The 26,860-nt window shown below is 46.2% G+C and overlaps 2 protein-coding genes across 6 annotated transcripts in view; one reads left to right on the top strand and one right to left on the bottom strand.

Annotated features, from left to right (window-relative positions):
- Positions 1-16,068, bottom strand: part of LOC147684751 (lysosomal alpha-glucosidase-like) — a 496,980-nt gene extending 480,912 nt beyond the window's left edge. Inside the window, exon 1 of the mRNA XM_086940598.1 lies at positions 15,846-16,068. The gene's annotated coding sequence lies outside the window, so the exon portion shown is untranslated. The remainder of the gene's footprint in view (positions 1-15,845) is intronic.
- MAFK (MAF bZIP transcription factor K) overlaps positions 1-26,860 on the top strand; it is a 133,190-nt gene that overhangs the window by 13,069 nt on the left and 93,261 nt on the right. For 2 of the 5 annotated variants that reach the window (XM_086940599.1, XM_086940602.1), the window contains exon 2: positions 4,494-4,650. The exons of the other annotated variants lie outside the window; for them this stretch is intronic. In XM_086940599.1, coding sequence (XP_086796725.1) covers positions 4,641-4,650 — 10 coding nt within the window. In that variant the 5' untranslated portion in view covers positions 4,494-4,640. The remainder of the gene's footprint in view (positions 1-4,493; positions 4,651-26,860) is intronic. 5 annotated transcript variants of the gene reach the window in all.

Consider the following 26,860-nt stretch of genomic DNA (forward strand, 5'->3'; position numbering starts at 1 on the left):
TCTCCCCGGCCTGGCTAGGGCTCGGAAGCTGGGACCGGGCCCGGGACTTGCTCTCTGTGCGGCGGGCCCCGGAGTGCATGCGCCCCCCCTTCCTGCAAGCCATCAGAGGGTCTGGGCGCTGGGGACGGGGGTCCACTGGGTCCCGGGGTGGCTCTCACAGTCTTGGCTAGGGTTCGGAAGCTGGGACCGGGCCCTGGGCTTGAGCTCGGTCCGGCAGGCCCCGGGGTGGCTCTCACCGTCCTGGCTAGGGTTCGGAAGCTGGGACCGGGCCTTGAGCTTCGTCCGGCAGGCCCCGGGGTGCGCGAGTCGCCCGTCCTGCAAGCCATCAGAGGGTCCGGGTGCTGGGGTCCACCGGGGCCTGGGGAGCCTCTCCCCGGCCTGGCTAGGGTTCAGAAGCTGGGACCGGGCCCGGAGTTCCATCCGACTGGCCCAGGATTGCGTGAGCCCCCCTGTCCTGCAAGCCAACAGAGGGTCCGGGCGCTGGGGACGGGGGGGTCCACCGGGGCCAGGGGAGTCTCTCCCCTGCCTGGCTAGGGTTCGGAAGCTGGGACCAGGCCCGGGTCTTGAGCTCTGTCCGTTGGGCCCCGGGTTGCGTGAGCCCCCCGTCCTGAAAGCCATCAGAGGGTCCGGGCGCTGGGGACGGGGGTCCACCGGGGCCAGAGGAGGCTCTCCCCGGCCTGGCTAGGGTTCGGAAGCTGGGACCAGGCCCTGGGCTTGAGCTCTGTCCGGCAGGCCCCGGGGTGCGTGAGCCCCCGTCCTGCAAGCCATCAGAGGTTCCGGGCGCCCACCGGGGCGGCTCTCCCCGGACTGGCTAGGGTTCGGAAGCTGGTACCGTGCCCGGGGCTTGAGCTCCGTCCGGCAGGCCCGGGGTGCGTGAGCCCCTGTCCTGCAAGCCATCAGAAGGTCCGGGCGCTGGGGACGGGGGTCCACCGGGGCCCGGGGAGGCTCTCCCCGGCCTGGCTAGGGTTTGGAAGCTTGGACCCGGCCCGGGGCTCGTGCTGCGTCCGGTGAGCCCCGGGGTGCGGGAGACCCCCGTCCTGCAAGCCAGCAGAGGGTCCGGGCGCTGGGGACGGGGGTCCACTGGGGCCCGGGCAGGCTCTCCCCGGCCTGGCTGCTTTCAGAATCAGGGACTGGGCCTGGGAGCAGGGGTGGCTGGTTTCATCCACTATGCAGTCAGAGCGTAGTTTTCTGTCCACCCCTAATTACAGCACTGCACTGAGAAGCACTTATTAAAAGTGATAGTTTTGTGCAACTGGTAGTCTGACCTCATGTTTTTGAAAGTGCTTTCAAACACATAAAATAAACAAGAGTTTTGGTGAAATAAAATATTTATCTAAGATCACATGATTTAAGTGGGGAAGTAGAAATGTATCAATGGTTTCTGGTTTCACTTTGTACAAATTAGTCAGTGAATGAGTATATACTTGCTTTTCCTTATGTTTAGGCTTTGTTTTTTCTTCTTAGTGCGTTTTTCTGCAGGTTTTTAAAGAAATAGCGAAAACTCGACCCAATGATATCGGAGTGTGTTACATAAGCACCAGTTACATTACACAATGGCACATGTCATGTGTAGCCACGTATGGATGAAGTGATTTACCCAGAATCACAGGATGTTGAACCAAGCAGAGACTACTGTAACACCATATCTTGGGTAGAGGAAGAGAGGCAGAAGCCAGATGAAAGCTTTGCTCAGTATGGTCTTGAGGTACCAACGATAAGACTTCAAGCTGAGAGAGACGAGCTTTATGCTAGAGTTTGGCTCAAGCTTTCCATTACTTACACATCTCTAGGGCATGATGGGCAGAACCAGTGATAGTAGAGGAGGTGATAGTTAAAGAGTACTGCATCGAAGGAAGAGGTGGATAAAGAGCGGTAGATGCAAGAATGGCAGACCCAGCAAGAGAATCTGCTAGGAGGAGAGAGGTAGATGGAGACAAGAAGTGGATGTTAGAGGGACAACCAGCATGAAAAGGAAAGAGACTTGGTGGAGAGAGGCCAGGGGAATACTCTGTAGACTCTTGCCTGAGACACCCCCTCGTTCCTTGGTGAGAAACTCTTTGGGAAAGGAGCAAATGTATTCTCCTAGAAGGTAGCTGGTTCAAGGAGATTAAAAAACGAACTGTCCAACCCTATGAGTCAGTCACTAAGCGTATCATGTTTTTAAAATTTTGACGAGAGAGCCACCAAATGAAACCTTATTAGAAATCTCTTAGCCAGTTTTAACCCCCTCACATACTACACCCACCCACCTCACCTTACATATTATTGATGCCCTTAAGTACAATCCGTCCATTATACGGCGAACCAATGAAAAGAGCTCAGCTAAAGCGACCCTTCGTGGGGCCCATATTGCATTATATCACCGGCCTTCCAAGAAGCACGCCTGATGATTAAGCATGACCTCCCCCGGGATGTGTGAGGGCACGAAGAAGTAATCCTTAGTATTCCTTCTTCTCCATCCTATCTTACCTTCTTTTCCTGATAGGAACAGAACCTCCTTCCTTTGTTATATTGGTAAAAGTGGGGCAACGCAAGCAACGTAAATTGCTGCTTTGTGTTACTCTCCCCCAGAGAGGCATTACACGGGTGCTCCCGTGCATCCATCCATGTATTTTGGCACATTCCTAGATTTACAATTAGTGGAAACTTGGGAATGCGTCAAAACCTTACACCTCCCCAAGGGCAGCGAAACAAGGAGAAATATGTTTATTTTTCCTATTTCTACGTGTACTGCATTCTGCCTATGAGGATTGTTTTTGTGCAGGAAAGTGCCCCTTCCTGCACAAAAACAATCCTTTCTCCAATGCAGGCACCCTTGCAACATGGTGCATGGGTGCCTGCATTAATGCCAAAAGTGTGCCAGTGTAAGGAAAGGACAGGAATGTGCTATACACTGTTTCCTGCCCTCTCACACAACTCATTGCAGCAAGGTGGCTTGCTGCGTTATGTAAATTTATGGTTAATGTTGCCTTTAATCGCCCAATGCTTTAAAATAAAATAATAATGATGTGCCCTTCTGTAATGTAGCTGTTGATCATGTAAAGCGCTCCAATACCTTCAGGTCGACTTTGTGCTATATAAAACTGCAACATAAATAACGGGAATCACCCACAAACCATTTTAAGCCTTAGGCCGAATTTGGCTACGCCTCCAGTGTTTAAAGTGTCAGCCCTATCCATTCCACCATCCCCCTGAAATTCTGGTTTAGTTGAGCCCCTGAACAGCATACAGAGAAATAATTTGGCGAGTTTGTGTATTGGCTCAGTTACACTAGAGAACAGTGTAACATTTGCTTTGCCAGTCGTATCAGTTTTTAGATCTGGGTTCTGACAGCACAGTTGTTTTAACAGACCTATTGCTAATGATATTTAGGTCTAGGATTTGACAACGCAGGTTTCAAACTGACCTATTGCTAAATATATACCTGTTGCAGTCTTTCAGCCATTGGCTCAAGACTTCATCAATCGTATCTTGGCCAGCCTATAGGAGGACTATTGCTGTTGGTGGTACTTGCGCTGAGCTGCATTAAGGGCTACTTTATAACTGTAGCCCACTCTTTACGTTCCTGCAGGTTCCCTCTGGAGTGTCTCACTCTAATGTGCTACCAATGCACATGATAGCATGATACACTTCAGAAGCTTGAATAGTAAATGGAATTATTTGTTTTGCACACAATAGTCTGATGGTTTGAGAACACCTTTCGCTCCTGAGCACCCCTCCCCCATTTCACAGTATGCACAAAATAAAAATGTTTCATTTAACTTTTGATGATGCAAGTCCATACATTTGATGGTGAAGTATTGCAAGCCTTTAATTCAGAGAACCTGTCAAGTGCTAATCTTATACTTATAATTGAAGTGGTCTAATTTTTTTAAATGTTAATATTTAGATATTGAAAATAACAACACGATCCACGAATGTTGACCTCACATGTAGATCAAAGAAAAGGTTATGTATAGGTTACCTTTGAGATTAAGTGTTGTGAATTAGGTTTTAAAAAAGGGGGCATGGTTCATTCCCTATAAAGGGAAAGGAGAAGGCCCAGAGACAAATGTTCTATGACTCAATAACTGGGATGCCCAAGATGTCAGAATGACAGTGTATCAAAAACAAAGTGCCCTGAATGACATAAGAAGCATGAATCTTTGAAAGGGTATCTGTCTGATACCTCTTTTTTAGCGTGTAAAATAAGACACTATCTCTTAGGTTATGATTTCTGGCACATTTGATAAATAAGAAAGTGGTTAGTTTATGTTTCACAATGCAGAACTTTTTTTGTACCAAGTCTCAGCGACATGGAAATGGTCTGTGCAAAGTGCATGGCACTAAATTTAGAAACATACTACACCATTTCTGACCTCATCGTGTGCCGGTTGCACCACGATTAAAGCCCATCTTGGAAAAAGACACTCTGTTTTTCAGTCTCTTGCACAAATACTTCATTTTTGTAGTCATGCTACATTAAGACTTTTTTCTTTCTCCTTCTCCTTTAGTTCAAGAGCACTGCTTACTGCGGCATGTTCTGCCATACATCCCTTCTTTCCTTATTCTTGCTCAAATACAAATGGTACCTGGTAATTTTCCATTGAGGGTTGAAGCAGGTGCCTTATTGGGACCCAACATGTCAATTACTACATGTGATGTTGGCAGGTACGTAGAAGTAAGGTGTAGCTTAGTAACTTGTAATGATAGCACACAGGAATCCTCTAGTTTTGTAATCGAAGTATTTTATTGTGTATGTTCCTTCACCTATAGTTGGATGTCTGTTAATAGTAACATTTTAGGTTTTTAAGTTACTGCTCAAACTCCCATTCCCTTCTCGGCTACAGCAGTGGGGATTTATTTCCTGTGCAATATGGGGCTGCAAGCAAATACCAACCAATCATCTACTACTCACTTACTTTACCTTGCACGAAGCTTACAAGCAGTTTTCCGACCCCCCACCCTCCTCTCCCACACACACCCTCCTGGGGTACCAGTGACATATTACATGTCATTAAAATGTTTGGGTAAAGTGTGTAATCTTTTAGTTACTGGTATAAAACTCTGTTGTCTTCAATGCAATACAGTGGCATTATATTGGTATTTTTCAACAGTGAACTCTGCTTCTGGCACAAATAAATGAATTTTAGGCTGGGTGTGTTTAGCAGAACAAGAAACTGGTGTGGGAGCACACTGCTTCACCTCCCAGCAGTCGCCCCTAGGCATCATGGAAGATGCAGTTCTTATTGAACTGCATCTACCATGATGCCTAGGGGGAGACTCTGCTGGGAGGTGAAGCAGTGTGCTCCCACACCAGTTTCGTGTTTAGCAGAGGACCTACAGAAAGCTTGTGCTGGTGTGCCAAAAAGTTCAGGAAGTCATGCCATTAAGGGAGGCCATTAGTGGTAATTAAAAATGACTGTATACTAGGAGTGTATTTTGTATTATTACTAACAAATATCTGTGGTCATTTAGAATCAGTAAAAACACAGAAAAGGAGTTTGGTATAATCAGATTTTTAATAAATGTTAAGGAAAGGTACTTTTATAAAGTTACCTTTTCCCTTTCACAAACCACTGGAAGCCCATTATCAGGGCTCCAACTGTCCCCTACCCTTTTAATAGCCCTCTTGAGTTGTAAAAACTACTTCCAGAGCAGGACAAAGGCCTTGGGTGAGGGGAGGTGTTTCTGTTGCTCTAACAGAATGGCCATCTGGGCTGTGCCCAGGAACCCGGACAACTACAAAGAAGCCTAGCCTGTCACAGGCAAATATTACCCGACACCTGGGCAAGACCCTTCTTTGTTCCCCAGTCAGACAAGCACCAATCCTAGTGGTAGAGGAGCTGCCCCACACTAGTTTAGAGTGAGCACGGAGCAGGTGTGGCCCATTTCCTGGCTAATCCAGGTGGGTTGGCCTGGGGCTCTGCACAAGGAAAGAAAGGTTTTATCATCTTGGACTTAAGGAAAGAGGGGCACTGTGGGGTTGTGTGCTGTAGGGCGCATAGGAAGTACTGTAAAGGTGATTGGGGTTACTCCTGGGAACTTTCATCCTATTATTTAGAGAGGGGATAGAAGTCACCCACCCACAGGCATACATGTGGCACACACACTATCCTCCTCAGAACACTACTGGACACGTGGGAGATAAGAGGACTGAACTTTCTGACTGAGACACGAGAAGAGTCTAGAACACTGGACCTGCTCTCCCTCTTGTACCGAGGAAAATTTGACAGATTCAAGGATCAACCTACTCTTCAAGCTATAGAGACCCAACAAGCCACAATAAGCCATTTCTGTAACTGTGCAGCTAACCGGTTGCAACTGGATTTGCCCTGGACCCTGTTGGTGGTTTTGCTGTAGTGAGTCTTGACCGTGAAGTGTGGTCTGCAAGGTCCTGGAAACACTGACTGTGTGAACATGTACTAACATCTCCTGAAACCAGGGACTTAGGAACGTTTTGGCTGTAAAGATCTCGAGGACCGGAACTACTCTTCCAAGCTGATCTGACAAAGGCGCGTTGCTGCAAGGCTGAAGATTCAAGTTTCCCCTGCTTTGAACTTTTCCACTATTGTCAAAAAAGTAATCCCCTTTGGGTAATATTACACATCGAACATTGGTATTATCACAAACACATTCATTTTATGCATCCAAAAATGAACAAGGAGGAGATGCAAACTGGCAAAAAATAAAAATATTATATGCAATTTAACCCTATCAAAAATACAGTCCTAATCAATTGTTAAAAATGATGACACAAATACAGAAAACACAGTGAAATCAACATTTCATAAAAAGCATTTCATAACAAATGGGAAACAGTGCAAAGGAAAATTAGTTCCTATTTAGAGAGTCCACTAGTCAAAAACGAGATCAATATTCAATTATGTTTTAAATTTAATTCGTAATCATTGTCTCCATGAACTTAATGTAGTATCCACTCATACGGGCATCGACGCTTTTCGGTGGGCAATGGATTAGTAGCAAGCACCTTCCTCAAGAAAATTATTTCATTCCCATTTTACACAATTTTATCTTTGATCATAGCGCCGAGAGACCTCCTATGTTAAGCTTAGCGATGTTTATCAGAAGTCTGTCAAAATATCTATAGTACTGGTGGAGCCTTCATTTCCTTTACCATGAAGTGGACATCCGCTATTCTTCAATATTGATAAACATGAGATCTAAAAAAATATTATCATTGTTATTAACTGTCACGAAATTATAAGAAGAGGCCACAAATATGTGGTATTAATCACTTCCGTATTATTAGCTTGCCTCGTAGCCTCATTAAGTTGAAAAACGGCAGTACCGATTCGGTAATTGCCATTGATTCCTATGGGCCTTGAGGCCCATAGGAATCAATGGCAATTACCGAATCGGTAAATACCGATTCGGTAAAATTACAGAATTGTCAAGGGGGACAGGGTGTCACTTTGACACCCTGTTGCACCCCTGATTCTGGCTTATGTGCCATGTGACACACATACATGCCCTTAGGCCATGTATGTGTGCCACATGGCACAGGTGTACATGTACAGATGTGCATGTACACTGGAATTCGTTATTTACCACAAAATATTATTTTGTGGTAAATAACTAATTCTTAAGGCCTGTGGCACTGTTTTCAGTACCACCTACATCTAGATTTACCGATTCGGTAAATTTACCGAATCTGTAATATTTAAGGACCCTACATCTCAAACTACAAATACCGGTCGGTAACGGCCGAAGTCGGCCGTTACCGACCGGTATTTGGCCACCTACATCTGGCCCCTAGTTCTTTCCCATTTGAAGCGTGCCTCTAGGGTTATATGTAAACAGAGTGCCTGAAATCAGGGAGGGCAAAAGCAGAGTACCTCATCAACAAGGCAGTGGATCTACAAGAATTGTCTTGGCATCCTGTTCTTTCCCCTTTCAAGTTGACACGAGGGACAAAAAAAAAAAAAAAAAAGGATGCCCACAGTGCCACCCTGTATATTTGGTGAAGTTTAGAGTAGTCCCCTGTGCACATTTAGGTCGGCCTATTGTTTGCAGCTGGGAGGCATGTCACTCTTATTCAAGGCTAATTGCTGGCTGGGCGAATCTGGAGAGCAAATTAGCCTCCAGAAACTTCAGGCAGAGAAAAATTAACTTAAAGATTACAAATCCTTATTTATTACAAATCAGAGTTCACCATTAAATTGGATTTTAATAACTAATAAAAACAGTGGCTTCATAATGTTTCTAGCTGACCCCTTGCCAAAAATACAGTGTTAGTATTTTAATCTGTACTCTTTTTTTCCTACATGGGATAACTAGGAAAATATACGTTGTGGTTGCTAGTCACTGTAAAGACATGTTAACATTAAATTTCAACATATCCTACTTTTAACTACATGTCGTGTGGGCTGCAAGGCTGTGACTTATTAATATTTAAAAAGAAGGTATTGACCTATCAAAAGGATTTATTTTGGTAGGTCTAATTGTAGTTTTTACCCTTCTACAGTCAGGCTACCATTGTAGGCCTGAAGCCATGTTTTCACTGCCACTGTAGTGCATGGCACAATAGGTGCTACAGTCCACTAGAGGTATTTAACTTTCAGGCCCTGTCTACAGTTTGTACCAAACAGTAGGGACTTGTATGTAATTTAAATATACCAATTAAAAGTATGCCAATTAGACTATGGCATAACATGGACCACATGCCCTTAACTGCTGGTAAGCAGGGACGAAGTGCATAAGTAAACAAGTATTTGCAATGCAATAGGTTTCGCATTTGCGAGGGTTTCAGCTACTGGCATTATAAATGACAATAACTTATTTATGTGTTGGTTTTTTAAAAATAGATAAATTAAATTTATTGTTATTTAAATAAATAAAATAATGCCAATAGCTTTAACTGTCTCAAAGGCGAGACCCATTAAGCAACCTTTAACCCAGCGGAGGCGTGCTGAGTGGTACGTGCCGTGCTGGTTTAATAAAAAAAATTTAAAGCGTTGCGGGAGAGCGAGGCCGGAGGAAAGCGTTTTGTGCAGCGTGGAGCAAAGTTTGCTCCGCGCGAACCATTTACTCTAGGGATCAAAAAAACCACAAGATGTCGCCACAAAGCAGCTGGACGCATTCACTTTGGATGAGTGAGGGACCGGGTGAGAGTGTTGTGGGAGGGGGGATTTGAAAGACACAGGGAAGCGCGTTTTAAATTAGCATATTGTAAAGTGCTTTTTAATTAAAGAAAAAAACATTTGGTAATGGCAAATTACTTCATCTCTTGCCCCGCTCCACTAATTTAAATCAAACAACAAAAAAAACGAATACGCCCGTGTTTGGGGATCGTAATGAACAAAAGAATAAGTGCGGCCACTTTTAATCCAATTGAGGTGGACCGCATGGTACTTGCTGTGCTGGCTAAACACATTTCTAAAACAAGTTGCACTGCAGCTCTAAACATTTTTGATGTTATGAAGTTTCCTAAAATGTAGCTGGCTTCAAAGGGGGACAAGAGAGAAGACAAGCGTCCGGTTCTCTTTCCCCCATAGTGCATCATTAACATCCACTACCTAACGGGACTCCACGGTAACCCTTTGGTGACGCCAGTTTAGGGGAAGGATACCTATTAGATGTTATTGAACACAGGGTTAATGTACAGGGGGCCGCCAGTGAAAGGAAAAAAACTGCTCTGTGCCCAGTGCTACAAGACTGACCCTGGACGGTCTCAATGGGTTATAGAGTGTCCCTTTGGGGGTGTCTGTTGGTTACCATCTGTTACATCATCAACTAGATATTCCTTTAAAGGGGACAGAGTGAAAAGAAAATATAAACCGCTTGTCAACCAGCAGTGCAATAGCAAATTCCTTAACGCAAGACAGGGAATATCTCACACTCTCTTCGGTTGCCTAGCAAAATAAATATGGCCATCCTGGAGGTGCAGTGGTCCCCCCAAAACACTGGGCCTCTGTGCCACTGCATCAGCTGCGCTACTGATAGCCACACCCCTAATAGCCAGCAATCAGCTGTTCAGGCTGTCTCTTTGGTGACCACTGATTGGCTGCTCAGCCCTACGACCACACCCCTCGCCCCACACACACACACAGTCTCTTCACTAGAAAGTCCATTTAGCAGTCGCTCTGGCTGCACTGCGAGAGAAGGAGGGGCAGCCTCAGCCCTCCACGCCAGACCTGTCGGGCCATACGTAGCTCTGGCACCCAAACTTCTGCCGGAGTCCATTAACAGACGTTAATTTGCTTGTTCTTCGAGGCTAAGATGGGCCTAATTGGCAGAACGAGTTGAGCATAAGTGGGGTTGATTTGCTCTCCGGACTGTAGAGTGATACAACCGCACTTAGAAAGCATTCTGTCTTCTGAGCAGGCGCGAGCCACCCCCACCCCTGAGCCCCCTCTGCATTCCATCGCAGTCACCGAGCACATAACCCACTGCATCAGGTGGCCGCGAATCTGTCCATCTCCCAGACTGCTGGTGTGATGGCTGCTAAGCAGCCCTGATCCAGCACAGGCGCAGCGTCTTTTTTCACAAATGCTCTGCCGAGAGCAGGAGAAGCGATTTGGATAAAGAGAAAATGAGGCTCAACTATCTGGTTATTTCCCGTAGGTGAGCGGGGGAGTAATAGAGGGTGCAGAAATCGAAGGATGATTCTGGGGGCAGCCACTATCCCTCCTTCACAGGACCTGTGCATGTACCACTCAAGTCGCCCTCGTTTGGGGGGCGTCTCCTTCTACTGACAACTAAAACCAGCAGCATGCGCTGCCCACCCCTCGCGCACACCGGCTCCTTGCGAATGCGCCACTGCTATGTTTATGTGAGGCAGAGATACGCGAGACAAAGAAAGAGTGCAAACAGTGCGGACGAAAACTGTAGTTGGTGGCCGCTGCTTCTGGACTACACGGAAGTCAGTTTGCCATCAACAGCCAGTCAAAACCAAGATAACAAAAGCTATACGAGCATTCGGCAAATGGCAAGAGGCAGGAGAAACTACAGGCTGCTTGCCAACATATAGGGATTACTGTATTTCTTGCTGAGACAGAGCATGCGCTGCAAAGGCGAGACCTAAAAATAATGGGTCCAGCAAAAGGCGAAAAATCCCAGGTAACCACGCATAAAATTTAGATTTCTTACAATTATATTTGAATGGTCTACTAGCTCACTACTTTGTGTATAAGTTGCAATTTTCTATTTAATGGTTTAAAGTAGTTTGCTTATGATGTCTGAAATACTGAATGGGTAGCAGAATTGAAAGAGGGAAGGTGTATGGTATCTTCACCATTATGTGTAGCTGTTCAATCCTGGAATGCCTTCAGTGAAGGAGACCTCTGTGTTCCAAAGTGAGACAGTTGGACTGGATGTGGTGGCGGAGGTATTGCAATAATACTTACCAGAGCTTTTCGTGAGCTTCCTGCTAGATACATCCTCAGTTTTACAGCTAGCTAGTTCCCTTGATTTGCTCTGGGGTGAATAACTTTCACTTAGCTCTAATTGGAAGGATACAGATTGGGGATATCTCTAGAGGTCAAATAAGAAAATATAATGCTCTATAGTTTCCATCCCTGTTCACAAATAGCTCATAGCCACACAGGGTGTTTACTCAAAGTTAACTAAAAACAGCCGAAACTCCTGTCGGGCAAATTATGTGGCACATGTATCAAAATACTAAGACTCCTCAGGTCAGCTGCATTCCTGGAAAGGGGAGACTGCGAGTTCCAGAAGTTGTTCATTCATTTAAAATGATAGATTAAAGATGGTGATTTTAATAGCGCCTAAACTTGCTTTGTGCCTACCTGAGTGGCTCACATCTTAAGTTCTGTTCAGGTTGCCTTAAATGGTTGTGTGTGGCTAATAGTTTTTAATTTACTGGATGCAAAAAGGCATGGTGCGTGTATGACCATTTTACAGTATGTATGTTATATACATACCATTGTGATTTTTAATATGGAGGGTGCTTTGACAAACGTATATATTTGTTTAGCGAATGCAAACCACAAACTTTTCTTGCTTTGCGCAAAGTTGAGGTCATTCTGGTGCTTCTCTATTAAACTGTAACAACAACATGAACTGGGAAATGTAATGTTCTGTGGATTTTTACCTTCATGTTTTTCATTGTACCCGGTATGTGTGTGTGTGTAATGTTTGTCAAAGGCGCTAGTTTTTACTGCAGTATGAACTTAATTCTCCATATGAAATTTGGTTGTACTGTGTTGGCAGTGTCAGAGCAAACTTCCCTACATTCCCCACCTTGCAAGCGTTAACCCACTCTAGTTTGAAAAGTACATCTGTATATGTTATGAAGAAACCTTTTGATAACATCTATGTTCAGACTATTAAGACGGGTACCTTTTGTTTAACTGTAAACCTTTCAGTTCCTTGCTGGTGATACAATCCGTTCAACTCGAGAAAGCTTTAGGCTAACCCGTTCAACACCCATTCAATTATTAATTGCCAAATAAGTAACTTATGCGCAAGCATCAACTTTTGACAACAGAAGAATTAGTGAAGTCACCAACACCCTGGTCAGTGTGCATTGTTGTGTTTTTTTGCTAGGGACTTTTGGCCTTTTCCGTTAGGTTACTGCTACTAAAATGTGCTGATACCATCCTAAGGATGGCCTCTGCCTAGTCTGCCATGAGGGTCGAAATTATGATCATTTCAAAAATCGGACTGTCCTTTTTCCACTGATCGGACCACTACATTCCTGCATTTAAGTATATTAAGGTAAAGGCTCATATCAAGGTGATGGACAGCCATTATTAATACCAGCGTTGAAGTGTTTACCCACACAACTTGCCATAACATAGCACTGCACCATTCACATTGCTTACACTGTAGCACCTTGCATATCAACAGTGTCTTGATAATAATATATTTGATGTAAGATTTATTTAAATAAACTCAAAATCAAATACAATGCAATGCTGTGTTTGTATCACTTATACGGTTTATGAATATCAGTTGGATATCAAACCACTCCAGGATCATTCAGTTTCTCTTCATGCTTGTTTGAGTGTACCTCCCAAAGGAACCATTATTTTCTCTATTGTTAAGTTGCCCTAATTCACATGGTTAATGGGCCAGCCTCATTCATGTGTGTTGAACCTGAAGTATAGTTCTGCAGGATCACACTGCCTTCAGATCCGGAAATATTTTGAAAGCCTGTTCCACCCATCTGGTCAAGTCAGGAGTTTGTATTGACCGAGATTACTTTAAGGCCCTAAAGAACACATGACTGACTACAGTACCCTCTGAGAGGTAGGATGCTATCTTGTCTTCAGATGAGGCTGTGTCACTGTCGGGTGGATTGGGGTTGTCTCTGTAAATCCACAATTTCCTGTGGAAGATCCTTGTGGTCAATGATGTTGACAGGTTTATCAACTGCGAACAAGTCCACAAAATCCATTCAGCACATCATGTAACTGAGATTTCACAAACTACACCTTAAGATTAATCTTTTGTTGAGTTAGCTCCTATGACCTTTTTAGAGCCAAATGCCACAACAGATAAAGGGGCCTCACACAACTGGCACTACAGGTCTCCAAAATCCTCTTAGTAACACTATTTAAGTGACTTAGAAGGTTGCTAATGACTACTGACAGAGGGCCTTCTTTAGAAATGATAGATTCCAGTGTAGTTAGTTTCCTTTACAGTCCACAGCCGTCTTAGACCTATTTGTCCATAGGTCAGTTAGCAGCATAGTCTGGATACAACCCAGGAGGAGGTAGTTTTCGGCAGAAGGGTTAAAGTAGGTTTCTGCGATTTCTATATACTTGCAAGGACTTCTCCCCCCCACTCCCTCCTGGGATCAGACTAAACAGGACTGAAAAAAGTATTCTAAAAGTTGATCAATAGTAGGATTTAGGCCCTTGTCGTAAAGTAGCCTGCACAGCACGTGCACTGCAGTAGGAAAGAACTCTCTCCAGGCGTCAACACCCTATGCATTGCCTTTCAAGCGGCAGTGACTATAAACATGCTATACTTGAAAGAAATGATCAGCAGCCTTCACTATAAAAGCGGAGGGGTGCTGATTGGTTAGGATGCACCTCGAGGAAAATAATTCCCTACTGAAATGGAGTCTTTGGATTTTTTTTTTAAACAAACTACTTTTGAGGGTGCAAAATCCCATCCCATACCTGAATAGAAACCATAATGAAAGAAAAGTATTCATCCTTCCAATCTTAAGTTCCCCCAATTTTAAACAATGCAGGGTGACACTGTATTTCTTAAAGACCCTCCCAGATCAGTTTGTTTGCTTCTCCTTAGCCTCATTTTTGTGGGCCTGTATGAGAAAAAGGAAGTGGAGGGCTGTCGACTTAAATCGTGATAATTAGGATAAAACTAGGCCCACTTAGGTAACATGCCCCGGGGTGCTATTAAGTGCCCATTCGTTTTTAAACTGCTTTTTAAATGGTTTTATGATTCTATTTTTATCATTTGTACGGTAATTTGATGAACTAGTTTTAAGATTTCTAAATTCTTGAATGTATATATGGTTTTATAAGTTGCTGTTGAATATTTTGAATTAATTTGTGCCTTTATGATCTGTTTGAAAAGAATGAATAAAGTTTTGTGAAAGAAAAACTTAATATCTGATTAACTCTGGGGAAGTTTGCTGTAACCTGGTCATCAAAACTGGTCTGTTTTGACTGGTTTTTTTTTTTAAGTGTGTGAAAACCCTGTGGTTTACTGTTGTTGAGCACAATAGTCTGTATTTGAATTAAATAGTGCAAGTAAAAGAATTCTGTATCCAAAATGTTCCTTGAGAAAGGATCTTGCAGACATAAAACAGTTCTACTCTCATTTTCTATTGACATTTCCAATCAAATGAATGTATTTACTCGAACACTCAATGTTTTCACTATTTGGCAATGTCTCACAATTTGAATATACTGGATGGAATAAAACCAAGAGGTGCCCTTAAAATATCAATTGAAAGTATAAGGAAAACAATTAAATGAACGTTTACTATCTCGCAAATAAGGACATGAACATAATATAACAAGGTGGAAGCAACCGAGATAGTCTGGCCCATGATCTTCAGAGATTTACAGTCTCAAGCCAAGAGCACCGTGATGACAACAGCGCGTATTAACCTGGGCATCCGCTTTGATGTCCCAGAGCTGGACGGTGGAAATGCCATCGAGTTGGTTCTTTCAGAATGACAAACTGAGCGTTTGTAGGTGATAGCAAGTTCCCCAAACAGCGCCGGTGTCGCTCATGTCCTCCAGAGCCTTCATGGGTTCAACAGTGCAAGAAAGCTGCATTAAGTTTCTGGGCAGTACTTGCCAAGCTGCAAAAAGTATATGTACGGTTGAACTTATCTCTTGCAAGAATGGTTCGTGAACGTGTGTATTCGTTGTAGCATGATTCAGTGTAGGACCCGGACTACCGAAAGACTTGGAACGATTTTATTCGTAAGTAGCATGTACAAGAGCGAACGCGAATTATCAACTTTATAGGGATTAATCAGATGGCGCCTACATCGCTTGGTCTCTGTAGAATAAAAAAAATGTATTTCTGCAAAGTAAATGAAAATGGCGTCCCCCCTATGGAAAACTAGCTTAAAACAAAACAATACCGGACATCCCGACATATCTTCTCGTGATCAAGTTCCCCATTGATCGACCTTTAGTTCGTATGCGTCACTACAGCTGTAGGGATTGGCATCGTCGTAAATAAAGATCTAGGTGGTGGTTTTCTTGTTTTTTTGCTTGTTTTCTTAGCCAAACATACATTGACTTGTGTGCATTACTAAATTGCCTTTCGTATGTGAACAGGGTGTAAAGAGACGGTTTGCCTTTAAAGAGGGGAAAACGTGTGGCTCATGTTTTGCGAGCCAGGGTGGTGTGCAGCAGACCTGCCCCTGCGCCGAGACGCTATTTTACCTGTCTGCTTCCCGCCGTGGCTTGCCTCTGCGTTTCTTCCCTTATCTCCTCAGTTGAACGAGCTATGTTGACTTTAAGCCCCTTTTCCCATGTCAGCGACCCACTTCCTATATTTTTCCAGCAGCCAGTGGCAGGTTACGGCGGCCGACGTCCGTGACGTCAACCTGTCTCTGCCAGAGAGCTGCGTGGGTTTGTGTACAGACGCGATGACCCTGGCTTTGCTGAGGAGGAGGAGTTTATTGCTTCAGAGGCGTGGCGAGCATGGCGGGAAATCTAATGTGCGAGTCACGAGGAAAGAGGACCAGCATCTTGTTATGGGTTGGAGGAGCCGTACAGCAAACATGTGACTGCCTGACTCATGGATGAGGAAGCGTGACCAGAAAGGCGTGTGTGTAAAGGTCTCGCCGTGATCCGTCCTACTGTGCTGAATAATGTACGCAATTGAACATTTCTGGTGTTCGTTAAATGGTGAACAGTTGCTTTATGTAGTCTTCTATTTCAAATTATGATTTCAGAACTAGTATCGGAATGCAAAGATAAAACCCTGACTTGTGCACTCCGAGGAATGGACTTTAAACCGCATCTTTTCGTCTCAGAGCTCTGTGACGCATTGCCTATTATTTCTGACGGTCTGTGTGACGAACTCATTGCCCACTGTTTTTAAAAGCTGAACTCGCCGGCGTCAATCCGCTAGAGATGGCTCGGTGGAGGTGGGGAATAAGATGTAAATAAATTGGCATTCAAACAGTTGGTCGATTTTATTTTTGTGATAAGAGTGGTGCCCTACCACACGCTAAACAGTCCCAGGCGACCAGTGGTTTTGATGTTCTTACTGTTTATTTCTATCCTAGGGCTTGTAGGGTCGGGCCCTAGGCCCTCATGCTGGAAATAACAGAGACACAGGACACACTGGATACTGGGTGCAACTGGCCCAGAGCACGTGCGCTCAGCCACTTTTATTAGAGCTGTCACCTGACCAGTGACATCAGTGGTGGGTGGGTGCTTAGTGTAATTACATTGTTAGCACTAGAATGCTAACTTACTCTGGGGCACTACATCCCTCCCAAAATTGGTAAAAATCAAACCAAACGGAAAAAGTCCAAATCCTGTGGGAAAAAGAAAAGACACGAAAATGTAACATTGGACTTATGTTTTCAAACAAGTCTCTTTTGCTGCTTGCAGGCCGCAAACAGTGTAGTTCCTGCACCCAGGACCAATAGTTCTCTGTGGCACAGTTCGCAGTTGTTCGGCGGGTTCATTCTTTATCTGTGCCGTCTGGACGTTGTTATTAGCCCTGCCTTTGCTTCGCTCACTTGGTGTTGATGAGTAGTTGGAGAGAGATGGACGATATAAGTGTTTGACTGTCTTCTGGTTTCTTTTTTCCATTCTAGCTTCGTGATGTTTCCGGGCAGGCTTTAATGTTGTCTCTTGGCAGGTGAAGAGAGTAGGTGCAAACATCCCTCTCACTAGGATGCCCCTCTCGCCGGTGTTCTTCTCTCACCAGATGTCCGGGAGGACCTCTTTGCCAGGTTTCCACTGGACTGGTGTTTTCGGTCGTGCTGCTCCACCATAGCCTTCGGGCCGTGAGCAGGGCGCACCACGAGCCTCACCGTTGGGTCATAGTTCCACCTGAAGGTTGAGTTGTAGACTCTTTTCCTTGCTCGCTAGGCTTTCATCCCCGTGGGTCCTGCAGACGCGCCTCTGGGGATCTGTCTCCCGTGTGGGACTTGCTGCCACCAGAGTCCCTTGAGGCCTCTGCTTCCTGGGTTGCCACGGGCTGGTGTGAGGTAGTCAGTTCCTCAGTTTCCGGAGGCCAGAGCAGTCTCGCCATCCAATCTTCCGCTCAACCCCAGAGGTAGATGTCGCCAACAGTCTAGCTTGCTCTCTTCTGCGTTCGCCATGTGGATGGATGGCTCGTAGGTACTTGTCTTTGGTCTGCGCTGCCGGTGCTCTTGCCAGGTCTTGTCCTCCAATGCACTCAGGTGTTCCAGTGCCTGTCACCTTCCTTCTTTCCGCAGGGGTGGCTTCTTCTTGCAGTGGCGGTGTGCCACTCTGATTTCTCCTTCCTTCTTTCTCAGTGGCGGTGGCCACTTTGATCTTACTTCCTTCTTCTTCTTCTCGCGACGTACCCTGACCCTATCTTCTTCATCTTCACTGGCCAGGCTTCCCCATGCAGCGCCCGCACTCTGCACGTGTCTCCCTGGTCTTGTCCTAGTCCTAGGACACGATCTTCTTGTCACTTAACTCTCAGGGTTAGCGTCGCGACCTTCACTTCCTCTTTCAGTCACTTCCATTACTTGTGACGTTGAAGTTCGTTGGTCCATGTTCGCCTTGGCTGAACTTCTTGGACCTCGTGCGGGTCCCTTCTGCCAATGTCCAGCAGGTAGGCTTCGTGGTGCGAGCTTCTTGGACCTCGTGCTGGTCCCTTCTGCCGATGTCCAGCAGGTAGGCTTCGTGATGCGACCAACTGGCTGGTCAACTACTTGGTGCGACCATCTGGCTGGTCGACTTCGTGCTTTGTGACCAGGCTGAGTGGTCCGGTTGCTCGTGTTTTGAGACTTCAATGCTGTGGGTTATCTGCGCAACCATTTTCATCTGGGTGCGCTCTTCGGGTGCTTTGGGCTAGTCCAGTCTGCACTGCTGCACATTTGTGTCATGCTTCTTTGCACTTCCTGGTGCCGGGTTTCAGAATCATCGTCGGTTCGTGTGGTGGTACGCCTGTCTTTGCCATACTGCTGCAACGATGGCCTGTGGCCACCAGGCATCGCTGTATCCTCTTCTGGCGTGGCGTAGGTGCTTCTTGGGTGTTGCTTCTGGAGGGTTGCGTCACCCCTCCATTGACCTTCTTCTGGTCTTGCTTCTTCTTTGCGTTGCTGGTTGCGATCCTTTTGAACTTCTCTGGGCGCACTTGCTGCGTGCTTTTGGGTGTCTGCTGAGGAGTTCTTGCACTTCTGGTCCTGGGGTGTTCTTTGTGCTTCTGTTTCTTCGGGAGCTTGCTGCACACCTTTCCTCAGTGGCTTCCTACGTTCCATGCGCTGACGTGTACATTCCGCATCCGGGGTACACCTGCGCACTGTTCCTTTTGCGTCTTGCTTTTGTTGCGTGATTCATTGTAAACTTCCCTGGACGTGATGGCGGGCAGGTTGCTGCCCTTCGTAGTCTCTTCGCTGCAGGCCTTCCTTGTGCTTCTGGTGAGTTCCAGCGCTGTCTCTTGCGCTTCTGGCGCACTCCTGCGCTGTCGTCTTTTGCATCTGAAGTCAGCGTTGCTGTGCATTTACCTTCATGCACGCCTGGCGCTTTGCCGTGCCTTTTCACGCAGTGTCTTGTGTGCAGGCCTTGCTGCTACTCCACAGTTGCCTTGTGCTGTTGCGCAGTTACTTGGTTTGGGGTTCTTGCTTGTCCCTCGCTTGTCCAGCGGTGATCTTTGACGCTTTCCTGCGCACTCCTCCAGTGTCTTGGGTGCAATCCTTGCAGCCTCCTCGTGCTTCTCTTTTCTTTGTGCACTGTTGTGCTTGTGTGGAGGTGCCTTGGTTTTCTTGCCGTGGGTCACAGCAACCCAAGACTGTCTCTGCTTGATTGCCCCTGAGCTCCTTAGTTTCTTGTTCCTGGTGTCTCAGTTCTGTGGCAATCCGTCCTGTGTGGAGTTGCTGCACTCCTGACGCGCTTCTGAGGCTTCTCCACGCCTTGTGTGCATGCTTTTCCCTTCGGTATCGCTTACTGGGTCCCTTGTGTGCCTTCTTCAGTTCTCTTTCCTTTTGGGAGTAGCCACCTGCCAGCAGGTGGTTCTCTCTGTCTTTAGGCATCGCTTGTGTGGGGGCCATGCAGTTTTGGCTGTGTGTTTGCTTGGTGGCATTCCGGTGTGGCAGTGTTCTTGCGCTTGGTCCTGGTAACCAGTTACAATCTTCCTTTGCTGTGGCTGCAGGCTGGTTGCTGCTCTTTGTAAACTTTTGCTTTATTGATGCTGTGTGGCATTTCCTTCCTTCATACCTCGTTGTGAGTTGGGCAGGCACCAGTAGTCTTTCCCTTTGTTATGTCCGGTGCTGGATTTCAGGGGCAGTTAGGAGAATGGGGCCCCGGGACCATAGTGAGTTTTGTTTTTACTGCATTTTCTTCATTTTTCCATATGGCAGGCCCGGGTGCACTCGCTATCCCTTGCAGGGACGAGTTCTTGGGGGCAGAGGAGCTGGAGGGCAGCCCGAGGCAGTCGCGGTGGCTAGCCTCGTTACTACCAGCTTCTCACTTCCAACATTGTGTTGCGCCATGGGCAGGCGCTGGGGGCTCTTTCACATAGCCAAACAGGTCGGATGCTGTCTTTATTTCCTTGCACCCCGCCGCTGCGGCCACAGTAGTCACACGCTGAGCGGCAGGGGAGGGGTGTCCGCGCTGATCTCTGGGCTGCATTTCTCACCTTCAGCGCTCCGATTGGCTTCATCAGCTTTGCCGACGCTGTGGACCTTATTGCTCCTGTGTCCCAGCGGCCACCTACATTGCAATTGTGCCGCTTTCCTCTGAGTGCTGTCCTTGGGGGCGGGTCACTGTTACATCCTGCGGCCCCACATCACGCATGCTGCTGGAGGTGCTCTCTTCAGCCGCACCACACGTCCGCAGCTGCTTCCTGGGGACACGAGAACGCTAGCTGCATTACAGTGGGTGTCATGTGAGTGTCACTTCTCTTTTCCTTTACGGTTGCGTGGGGTGGGGGAGTTGGTGCTTTGCGGGTGGGCTCCGCTTTGATTGTCCTGGCGCCCGGCAGCTCTCCTCACGCTGCGGGCGCTCTCCTTTGAGGTTATTCGCCCCACCGCTGCACTTCACACACGCTGTGCGGCGGGGACGCTGCAGGCAGGCCGCGGGTGGGCTCCGCTGACCTCTGTTCACTAGGGGCTAGTAGCCGGCGTCGCTCGCACTTTTGGGGGCACAGTTAATGTTTATAGCGGGTGGGCTCCGCTTTACATGTCCCGTGCGGCGCTAGCAGGCAGCCACCATTAGTACCGTCGTGACCGTTGCGTGGGGGCTCCGCTTTCGGTGCTCGCAAGTCTATGGGCTCACCTTCGGCCAACGGACCTATTCAACCACGTGGGTGGGCTCGGCATTGGTTCCTCCGTGGCGGGGTCAGTGGCGGCCGACACGGGTGGGCTCCGGTCGGTCCGCTTTACATGTTCCGGGCGGCGCTAGCAGGCAGCCGCCATTAGTACCGTTGTGACCATTGCGTGTGGGCTCCGCTTTCGGTGCTCGCAAGTGTATGGGCTCACCTTCGGCCAACGGACCTATTCAACCACGGGGGTGGGCTCCGCATTGGTTCCTCTGTGGTGGGGTCCGTGGCGGCCGATGCGGGTGGGCTCCGGTCGGTCCGCTGTGTCTCTGTGCTCCTTCCTTGGCACAGCGGCACTCGGCAGGGCTGGAGAGGTGCGGGGTGGGCTCCCGGTCACTCTTTCATTGTCCTTCAGGCCCGTCACATGCCCCGCGAGCCTCTCGGTAGCCGGCTCCTTTCGCAGGGGGTGTGCTTTCGATGTAGGCAGCTCCCTTCCCCTTTTCCATGAAGTTTTCTTTTAGCTGCGGCACGCGTCCGCCCTCGTCGCCATTGTAGGGTCGGGCCCTAGGCCCTCATGCTGGAAATAACAGAGACACAGGACACACTGGATACTGGGTGCAACTGGCCCAGAGCACGTGCGCTCGGCCACTTTTATTAGAGCTGTGTCACCTGACCAGTGACATCAGTGGTGGGTGGGTGCTTAGTGTAATTACATTGTTAGCACTAGAATGCTAACTGACTCTGGGGCACTACAGGGCTAAATACTTGTCTGGTCTCTATATGTTGGGTTGTGATTGAGCATGCACATTAGAATGTATGGGGACTGATAGCAACCATACTCACAAATATGGGAGGACTAGGGCTCACGTGTCCATTTGAAACAGCGAGTTAGCATTTCGGTATGCTAAATGTGGCATATCACAAGATGACCGCTTTTCATGTGCGATGCAATGAGAGTTTGGGGATAAATAACAATTGACACCAGCTGGCTTATATGCAGCTTTCAAAAAATAAGTTGCAGTGCCGCAACTGAATAACCTTGTCTTTTAGTTGCAGGTTGTACATTTTCTGGACCAACTAATAAGCATTCATGTTTTGCGTTATTGAAACAGTCATTAGTGAATGGAATTTAGGTGACTGACATCTTTGTGTTCAGAGCTATTGACTTAAAGATGAGTATCACTCGCATCTAAGATGACTTGGGTCATTAGCTCTAATGTATATCTCAAGAGGTACATATAAACATTGAAAAAAGAGATGAGATTCGATGTATGCCGGGCAGAATAATAATACTGGAATGGATGATCACGTTGTGCATTGGGGCAGACTAAATTATATGGTCAAGTAAAGAAGTTAAGTGGCACATCTATGACAGTATCTGTTTTGACATGTCAATGCAAAATGGAGTCCAGTCCTATGTTGAAAGCAAAATGTACAATGCCAGCAGACCCTATTCAAATTGGTATCCACAAGCAATTAATACATTGCTTTTCTACGGAAGCAAAAAAGTGCCAATGTATTGGTATTGGCCTAGGTTACTCTGAATAAAATAGTTTGCATAAAACACATACAGTGCTTCCATCAGCAGAAATGAAATGCGAGTACACACTTTTTGTAATAGAAGATGCGCCTTTTCTGTGGTTGCCAGTTATGTTTTAAAACTTACCACCTGTTTCACTTTTATTCTGCATCCACACTATGGAATCTATGGAATAACCTCTTTCCACTGATTGAAAATTGTGTTCCTCTGGGCATATCACTTAACATCATTAAGTCTAAAATTGTAAATATCTGAAATGCAATTGTGTAATTCAAAATTGTAAATCAACACTTCAGCGCGCCATTGCTGCCCAGCTAGATAAACACTTTGTAAATGTCAGTGTGCACAAATAATTGCTCTTTGGCCAACAGTGTATGAAATGAACATACATTTGCATTTCATGACGAATTTAGAATCATTCATGCCACCCTGTTTTAGTGGTAAACATGTATGTATGGTTATCCAGCATTGGGGTATCTTTCATAGATTCACATGCTTAGAATCATCCCCGCCGTTTTGGTGGGAGTCTCGCGGTACAATAAAACATATATATTACAGTCATAATAACATTATACTATAGGCTATAGTAGATAGCAAAGTCACTACATTAGCCTATCTTAGTCTTTTTGCAAAAAGAACCAAACTTGGAAATCAGCCAATCAGGCAACAGCACCCTCCTAGAACCTTCCCCCAGAGAGGCAAACCCTCAGATTTTCTACCGCACCTCGTGTGTTAGGGAGTCACCCTGAGCTCTGCTCAGTTTGTTACTTAACTTTCACTTATTTGAGAGAAAAAATGTCTGATTCTTCAAAGAAAAGCCAGTTTCTAGCCTGTTCTTACCGTGGAAAGAAGATATTACACTTTGAGGATCCACATAAAGAATGTATCTACTGCCTTTACCCAGCTCACAAGGTCAAGGATTGCAGGATCTGTAGAACCTTTCCTGCCAAGACCTTGAAGGATCGAGAAGGACGACTTTTGATTTGGCTGGAGAAGTTAAAGGCGTCGTCTGAGGTGGTATCTGAAGATGAAGGCAGTGTGAGTCTTCAAGCCTCCACCCCTCTGGCCAAGAAGAGGGATAGATCTGGAGATCCACCTGAAAAACAGAGTAAGACCCTGAAGAAATCTCACTCTGAGATTGGTCTCTCTTCCTCAAAAAAAGAGAAGTCTTCTTTCTCTTCTTAGGTGAAATCTGGAGAAAAGGTAAAGATTTAATTGAAAACTACCTCAAAATTCCTTCCTGAGCCTCCGTCGACATCTAAAACAGCTTCGTCGACGAGAAAATCTCCTCAGAACGTGAGTGAATCTTCAGCGTCGTCGAAGAAAATTCCATCGTCGACGAAAACTCAGTTGACGGCGACGAGTATTACATCGCCATCGACGATACCTATCACGTCGACGTCGCCACCACCGTCGACGACGATTCACCTTTTTGTCGATGAGTACGCCATCGATGATGTTACAAGTTCCGTCGACGAGCCCACTTTTGACGATGATGGCACTTTAGACGACGAGACCACCGTCGACGACAACAACAACCTTGACGTCGACGACCACATCGTCTACGATGACTTTTCCGTCGACGACATACTTGATTTCAACGTCAACAGTGTCATCTGTTATGGCAATTTCTACAGACAGATTCGCCATCCATGTACATTTCAGCTACGCTGAAGCGTAAAAGGCCTGCGTCTTTACAAATCGCGCTAGTTTTCAGCTCCAAATTAACATCTTCAAGGAAATTTTGCCAGGATGTTTCACATATTTCACCTTTACCTCCTAGCCATTATTTGGAGGAATCTGATGATGAAGATCCCTTTGGACAAGCACATGACCCTTCTCAACTCTGTATAAAATATCAGGAGGATGATGAAGAAGAGGAATTTTATGAACCTTGTGAGTCTTTAAGAGGACCTCAAGAATCATTCCATCAGGAACCTATGGTTCAGATGCCTGCAGCTTTGCTACAAGACCTTTCAGCAATGTTGAAGGACTATAATACTCGTTTTCCTCCAGTCGCAGTTCTGGAAAGAGTTCCTGTACCTACAGAGGTGCAGCCTGCGACCCCCTACTACCCCTGTCTCAGAGCCTCAGGTGGCTTTGCCTTCACAATTCCTTCAGGATGATGACGGAGACACAGTGGCTGAGGAAGGAGAAATACCAAATTTGCTCACTACTGTAGATGAATGGGACGAATACCTTATTCCAACACCAGCTTCGCCAGTACCCCAAGCTGTTGACTCCCCTCCTGAAGACATAGGAGGTTTTCATGCTATTATGGAAAGAGCAGCCTCGAGGTTCCATCTGTCAATGCCAGTACAAAGGACAGAATGTTTTCTGTATGACTTTAAAGACCAGAACAGAAAATTGACGCTCAATCCAATAATTGATCATATCTGGGAGGAAGGGGTGAAGATAATGAAGACTCCGTTTTCAATTCCGGCGATCTTCCCTAGGATTGACAAAAAATACAAGGCGCCAGAGGACGCCCCTGCCTTCCTCTCCGGTCATCCTAGACCGGACTCCGTCATCTCTCAAGCAGCGCAGAGAAAGTCTCTGAATCCTACTGACCCAATAGCAGCTCCACCTGACAAAGATGGTAGGTGCCTTGACAACATCGGCAAACGCTTTACCACCATGGCAGACGCTACAGTTCGGACTACGAATTGTTTAGCAATTTTAGGCAGATATGATCGACAATTATGGTCGGACATTTCACCTTATATAGAGTATCTGCCTGATGATAAGAAAATAGAAGCGAAAAAGATTCTCATGGAGGGCGAAAGAGCTCCTTCTGAAATCATCGATATCTCTATGGATATAGCTTCTCTGAGGTTTCGTCAACTTGCCAGAGCAAATCACAAGGTCAAAAACATGGCAGGCGGCAATGATGACTCTATAATCTGGGTCTAAACAACCCATCGACTCAAAGCATTATAAACCCTCGCCATTGAAATCTGACCTAGTGCATGAAGAGGCGACAAATTCATCGCGGGGCTCGCTCCACGATCCCCCCACATATACAGTTTTGACCTTCCGTCATAAACATCCACTCCTTTTCTTAGAGGGGCACCAGACTCCGTCTGCTCCAGAAACAATGGTTCGCCCGAGGAGGGGATTAAAGCAAGCCCACTAAAAGGGATGTCAGTAACTAGCAGCAGTCACAATGCCGGCACCAAAGATCTCAGTCTTATCTTAAGCCCAAGCAATCACTTCCCAAAAGAACACATCATTGCATCGACCAACTTATTTTTGGCCCATAATTATTCCACTGTAAAAAATTCACTCGTAAAGGATCCCGGGCAAGGAGCCACTCAACCCGACCCTGAAATGCTCAAAATTGAAGCTCTTTTGGCCGTCACTAACAGAGCCCTGAGCTCTATGACCTGTGCCGCCCACATGCACGCCGATAAACTTGACACCCAGATATCCATTCTACAACTGATTGCAGACTCCATAATGGGAATTGACTCAAAACTTGACCAACTAAATTCGCTAATACGAAGAGCTCAAAATAATGTGGCCCAAAATCTCGTCCCCGAGGCGAATCTAAATGTGGAACCAACTGACAACGCAACTGCGCACCTAAACCATGCCCAAAGTGGATGTATTTGTGAGCCTCTATTGAACAAACTAGAAGCACTTCCTGATATAATGTCAACATTAATAGAAGACATGAGGTTGAAGGCCGAAACCAGAATAAAGAATCCTGGTATCCCGCCTATCCACCTCCGAGCTTCGGAAATTCATACACCATTAGAACCACGATCTAACAGCTTATCCTGTTTCAACACGACCCACACCAGCTCAAAACTGGATCACTCTTCGCTCAAACCGACACCCAATATTCCTCCTGAACAGCTTTTCCCCGCGTCCCCGGACTCAGTCGGCAACTCCTCTATACAAACACCGAATGCTCCAAAAGCAACCATGCAACCCAATACCGTAGTGTCTCCCCTTACCTCATTTGCCTGCCACTAAGACCGATAACGATTCAAAAGCAGGCACCTACCTGTCCAGAAAGAACAAGAAGAAGCTGAAGAAATTAAATAAAGCAAATAGAAAGAGGAATGTACTAACACAATGGCTTGGCAAAAATGGAAGCAAGCAGCCCACCGATCTGACCAATAAGGTCGAAAAACTAGCAGCTTTCAAAAAAGAAAACACTGAATCCCTGGAAACTATACTGAATTACGTGCAGCCATCAGTGGACCGCAAGTCTTCCGGCAACTGCCCAAAGCAAAACTACGATCTCGCTAATCCTTCTGTTAACAGCTCCTCGTTTCCAGCTGTCAAAACACTCAATCCCACTACCAAGGATCAGAGCCCAAAAGCAAGAACAGCGGATGGTGGTATTCTATCGACAAAAACAGAAGAGGAAGAAAAACAGTCCAAAGCAAACACAAACGCAGATAGCACTGTCAGTAAGGCGCCCACCCACCAAAA

Source organism: Lissotriton vulgaris, chromosome 10 (genome assembly GCF_964263255.1).
Source record: "Lissotriton vulgaris chromosome 10, aLisVul1.2, whole genome shotgun sequence".
Classification (NCBI taxonomy): Eukaryota; Metazoa; Chordata; class Amphibia; order Caudata; family Salamandridae; genus Lissotriton; species Lissotriton vulgaris.